Source organism: Mandrillus leucophaeus, unplaced genomic scaffold, assembly GCF_000951045.1.
Source record: "Mandrillus leucophaeus isolate KB7577 unplaced genomic scaffold, Mleu.le_1.0 Scaffold706, whole genome shotgun sequence".
NCBI lineage: Eukaryota > Metazoa > Chordata > Mammalia > Primates > Cercopithecidae > Mandrillus > Mandrillus leucophaeus.
The window spans coordinates 626,771-632,594 of NW_012107653.1; the positions used below are offsets into that span (position 1 = coordinate 626,771).

At 43.5% G+C, this 5,824-nt stretch overlaps 1 protein-coding gene across 2 annotated transcripts in view; it reads left to right on the plus strand.

Annotated features, from left to right (window-relative positions):
• TRMT2B (tRNA methyltransferase 2 homolog B (S. cerevisiae)) overlaps positions 1 to 5,824 on the plus strand; it is a 53,804-nt gene that overhangs the window by 18,233 nt on the left and 29,747 nt on the right. For both annotated transcript variants that reach the window (XM_011964793.1, XM_011964794.1), the window contains 3 exons: positions 1,786 to 1,920; positions 2,748 to 2,847; positions 4,189 to 4,259. In XM_011964793.1, coding sequence (XP_011820183.1) covers positions 1,786 to 1,920; positions 2,748 to 2,847; positions 4,189 to 4,259 — 306 coding nt within the window. The remainder of the gene's footprint in view (positions 1 to 1,785; positions 1,921 to 2,747; positions 2,848 to 4,188; positions 4,260 to 5,824) is intronic.

Sequence of the window (5,824 nt, forward strand, 5' to 3'; positions counted from 1 at the left end):
TTTCACCATGTTGGCCAGGCTGGTCTTGAATTCCTGACCTCAGGTGATCTGCCTGCCTCAGCCTCCCAAAGTGCTGGGATTACAGGCGTGAGCCACCGCGCCGGGCCTTGACTGGGCAGTTCTATGCAGAAGCCCAAGCAGCTCCTTAAACTCATTATGCTATTGACTCCAAAATTGGAACTTTAGGCCAATTATATCTTCCTCACTCTAGACCCATAGATCCAAATGTGTGTTTCCTCTCTTTCTTGCGTTTTTGTTATACTTATAGCTCTGTGTATGTGAGTAGTAGTGCTCTTGCTGTTTCACATGTAGCTGTGCTTTCCAACATGGTAGCCAGTAGCCATATGTGGCAATTTAAATTTGAATACAGTCAGTTCTACTGCTTAATTCTAAATAAGCTCTACTGCTTATTTAGAAAAGAGAAATTTATTCTAACTAATTGACATATTAGGGAAAATTTGAGAATAATGCAAATTTCGTGTTTACTTAGAAGTAATTTTGTCCATAAGAAACGCTAGATAAAAGGAGACCATACTCAGCTGAACCGAGCTATTTAAGAACATATAAAATGAATGCATGCACATACCTCAAACATCTACCGGCTCCCTCAGTTCCCCCAGTGTGTTTGTTATAAGCCATACCCATCCACATCCGGTGTTAGAACTTTCCATCTGACTCACATAGCCCTCTTTTTATGACTTCGTGATAACTCCAAATTGCAATTCTTTTTTTTTTTTTTTTCTTTTTGAGGTAGAGTCTGGCTCTGTTGCCCAGGCTGGAGTACAGTGGCGTGATCTCAGCTCACTGCAACCTCTGCCTCCCGGGTTCAAGTGATTCTCCTGCCTCAGCCTCCCCAGTAGCTGGGACTACAGGCACATGCCACCTTGCCAGGCTAATTTTTATATTTTTAGTAGAGACAAGGTTTCACCATGTTGGTCAGGATGGTCTTGAACTCCCGACCTCAGGTGATCTGTCTGCCTCGGCCTCCCCAAGTGCTGGGATTACAGTCGTAAGTCACTGTGCCTGGCCCAAGCTGCAGTTCTTCTGATACCCACTTCCATAAGCAAACTTGGTCATTGTCAGGGTAAAGTGTTATCCTTATTGTAGTATTCATGTTTCTTTCTTTTCTTTTCTTTTTTGAGATAGTGTCTCACTCTGTTGCCTGGCTGGAATGCAGAGGTGTGATTACAGCTCACTGCAACCTCTGCCTCCAGGGCTCAAGGGATCCTCTCACCTCAGCCTCCCTAGTAGCTGGGACTATAGGCGTGTACCACCATACCTGGTTAATTTTTTGTATTTTTTGTAGAGACAGGGTTTTGCCATGTTGCACAGGCTGGTCTCGAACTCCCGGATGCAAGTGATCCACCTGCTGAAGACTCCCAAAATGTTGGGATTATAGGCATGAGCCACGGTGCCTAGGTTACTATTCATATTTCTTTTTTTTTTTTTCTTTTTTTTTGAGACGGAGTCTCACTCTGTCGCCCAGGCTAGAGTGCAGTGGCCAGATCTCAGCTCATTGCAAGCTCCGCCTCCCGGGTTTACGCCATTCTCCTGCCTCAGCCTCCCGAGTAGCCGAGTAGCCGGGACTACAGGCGCCCGCCACCGCGCCTGGCTAGTTTTTTGTATTTTTTAGTAGAGACGGGGTTTCACCATGTTGGTCAGGCTGGTCTCGAACTCCTAACCTCAGGTGATCCGCCCGCCTCAGCCATCCAAAGTGCTGGGATTACAGGCGTGAGCCACCATGCCCAGCCAGTATTTGGTTTCATTGCTTATATTCTTTTGCAGGTGAAATTTGAAGCTCAGAAGAAAATTTTACAAAGACTAGAGTCTTACATCCAAATGCTCAATGGAGTCAATGTGACAACGGCTGTACCCAAATCTGAGAGCCTCCCTTGTCTTCTCCATCCTATTATACCCTCTGTAAGCCCCCACCTCCCTATTCCTTATCTATTAAATCCCCTTAATGCTAATAACATCAGCTAATATTTACTGGGTACTTGCTGGGGACCAGGCCCTATGCTAAATGATTATCATGTATCACTGTCACATTTTACTGTTTATAATAACCTGGAGGGATAGATACTACCATTTTATAGATGAAGACCTTGAGGCCCAGAGAGATTGAGTAATTTGCCCAGGACACACATCTAGAAAGGGCCAGAGCTGAGATTCACACTCAGGTCTATCTGATAGAGAGCCCATTGTATCAACCACTCCACTATTACCTCCCTAGAAAGGTTCCAAACTTTGGAAACCTTTCTCCCTGCCACCCCCACGCAATTTGCCCATGTAACATTGGAAACCTTTCTAATGTGGCCTCAGAGGAGTGGAATTTCATTTATGGTAGGGGTTAGCAGACTACAGCTCTTAGGCCAATTTTGTCTTGCTGCCTGATTTTGTAAATAAAGTTTTATTGGAACACAGCCAAGCTCACTTGTTTATGTATTGTCTATGGCTGTTTTTGCACTGTGATGGCAGAGTTGAGTAGTTGCAACAGGGACCATATGGCCTGCAAAGCCTAGATTATTTACTCTTTGGCTCTTGACATAAGTAGTTTGTTGACTCCTGCTTTTTGGCAAGATTGAAACTCCCCTTCTTGACTGTCTTGATCTTCTTAGCCACAGACTTTCACATATGCCATACCTTCCAAGCAAACTTTGTTTGTCCTCATCCAGAGAACATTCCCGCTTTCCCTTTATTGTTATCCTCCTTGGTTTCATTTGACCTCTTGTCACCCTCCTCTCCAGCCTGTCATCAATGGTTACCGAAATAAGTCCACCTTCTCTGTGAACCGAGGTCCAGATGGCAATCCAAAGACTGTGGGGTACTACCTGGGAACTTGGAGAGGTCAGTTGAAGGTTGTACAAACCAAAGACTGAAGAGGAATGAAAGGGCGCAGAGAAGTGTCAGTAGAAGTGGAAAATACGGTGGCCTTAAAGAAGAAGATTAAATTGGAAGTCTTTGATGCAGAACGTGATCATGAGGTTGATTGTGGATACTTCTGATGGGTAGTCATCGTAACACAGTGATAGAAAACGCAACCCTCGCCCTTTCTTCCTCTAAAAGCCATATGCCTGATACCTAGTAAACACTTAGTAAATGCTGGCATTATTGCTGCTGCTGTCTCATCATCATTGTTGTCATCATCATTTTATGCTGCTTTCTGCAGTGAGAGCAATCTCTTTGTTAGAGTTGTCTTCCTATTTCACGTCCCCATATCTCTGAAAATTATTTCTGTGGTAAATCTACCTTAAAAGAATTGGTAGGGGAGCTGTGTGTCGGTGAGGGGAATCACAGTGGCATATTTCCGATACTTAATTTCAGTTATCCATTCCCAGATTCCATTCCTGAGCTTTCTTTTCTTTTCTTTTCTTTTCTTTTTTTTTCTTTTTTTCTTTTTTCTTTTCTTTTTTTTTTTTTTTGAGATGGAGTCTCGCACTGTCACCCAGGCTGGAGTGCAGTAGCATGATCTCGGCTCACTGCAACCTCCACCTCCCAGGTTCAAGTGATTCTCCTGTCTCAGCCTCCAAGTAGCTGGGATTACAGGCATGCACCACCACACCCAGCTAATTTTTATATTTTTAGTAGAGACGGTTTAGTTTCGCTATGTTGGCCAGGCTGGTCTCGAACTCCTGACCTCAGGTGAACCACCTGCCTCACCCTCCCCAAGTGCTGGGATTACAGGCATGAGCCACTATGCTCGGCCCGTTCCCAAGCTTTCTGTTTGCCCATTTTCAATAAATCCACTTGAAATACCATCATTTGATGTTAGTCACACTGTTTAATATCCATATGTCTTAAACTGCTGTTCGTTAGGGTATGGACTTTTTTCCATCCTGTGTGCTGAATTACATGACTATGTGATGTCAGTGTTCTATTATTCAGTAATAGAAAAATGAAAGCCATTACATTTTATTTCCCTCTTAAAATCTGAACAGAAAACAGACGTTGTCATATAGCGCATGTGTGGCGTGAGAGAAAATACTGAGGAGTAGCTTCATAAAGAATTAGCTGCTTAATGGCTAGACCAGGAAATAATTAGGTTTTCTCTGAAAAGTGGCAATGAGATTGTATTTGCTTTTTCATATCTACATATGCCACTTTGACGATGGAAATTTGAGTTGCCAGGCATTTTCTTTTAAATAATCTTTGAGAATAAAACCATGTAAATTCTTTTTCTTTCCATAGATGGGAACATTGTCTGCGTGCGGTCTAATAATCTGAAAAACATCCCTGAGAAACACAGTCAAGTGGCACAGGTAAAATGGAACAAGAGCTGGTTGAGGATGACCTGGGGCGTTGTGGTCTACAACAGCAACATCCTTGACATTTTGGTAATAGAGCCAGTTCTAGTGCTAGAGGGAAGGAGGGGCTCTGTACTGAAAGCATACCTTGTAACTGTGGAGAGAACATTGCTAGGTTTTCATTTCAGGGAGAGTGGAGAGGGGAAGAGAGAACTGTGTCCATTATTGTAAATGTCAGGCATCCAAGGACATTTTCATAGTAGGGATGTATTAGGAAGAAGTGCTGATGAGGGCACTATAGCAAGTGTCAGGTGTCTGAAGTATTTGGAAGGCTAGTGTTTTCAGCAGAACAGAATTGAGGAATATGAGGTGAAGTGGTGATAAGCTAGTACATCATGAGCTTGGCCTCTGAGACATTTCTTTACTTCTTTCTTTCTTTCGTTTTTTCATTCTTTCATTCGTTCTTTTGTTCGTTCTTTTGTTTGTTCTTTCTTTCGTTCTTAGATGAGGTCTTGCCATGTTGTGCAGGCTGGTCTCGAACTCCTGGCCTCAAGCAATTCTGCCACCTTCTGTATCCCAGAGTGTACTGGGATTATAGGCATGAACTACTGTGCCTGACCTCTGAGACACTTTTTTTTTTTTTTTTTTGAGACAGTCTCATTCTGTCGCCCAGGCTGGAGTGCAGAGGCATGATCTTGGCTCACTGCAACCTCTACCTCCCGGGTTCAAGCAATTCTCATGCCTCAGCCTCCCAAGTAGCTGGGACTACAGGCCCATGCCACCACACCCAGCTAATTTTTGTATTTTTAGTAGAGATGGGTTTTTACCATGTTGGCCAGTCTGGTCTTGAACTCCTGACCTCAAGTAATCCACCCGCCTTGGCCTCCCAAAGTGCTGGGATTACAGGTGTGAGCCACTATGCCTGGCTTTTTTCTAGTTCTTTATGTCAAATTACTGTGTCCCTTGAAATAATTCCACTCTTTGTAGTTAAGCCACTAACTGGATACTTGATACACAGGTTCTTTTTTTTCCATTTTGCTTTCAAATTTTACAGATCTTTTTACATTTAAATTTTGTTTTATACTTTAAAAAAATATTTACATGGTTCCAAACTCAAGTCTACAAAATAAAGGTATATTCAGAGAGGTCTAGCTTTCATCTCTGACCCCTCTACCCAGTTCCCTCCCTCCCATGGGTAACAATTTTTTTTTTATTTTTGCTGATTTCAGAAAATGTAGGCCGGGCATGATGGCTCATGCCTGTAATCCCAGCATTTTGGGAGGTTAAGGCAGGTGAATCACTTGAGGTCAGGAGTTCGAGACCAGCCTGGCCAACATGGCTAAACCCCATCTCTACTAAAAGTACAAAAATTAACCGAGCGTAGTGACGCACGCCTATAGTCCTAGCTACTCAGGAGGCTGAGGTATGAGAATCGCTTGAACCTGGGAGGCAGAGATTGCAGTGAGCCAAGATCGCACCACTGCACTCCAGCCTGGGTGACAGAGCGAGACCATGTCTCAAAAAAAGAAAGAAAGAAAGAAAGAAAAAGAAATGTAGGCCAGACACGGTGGCTCACGCCT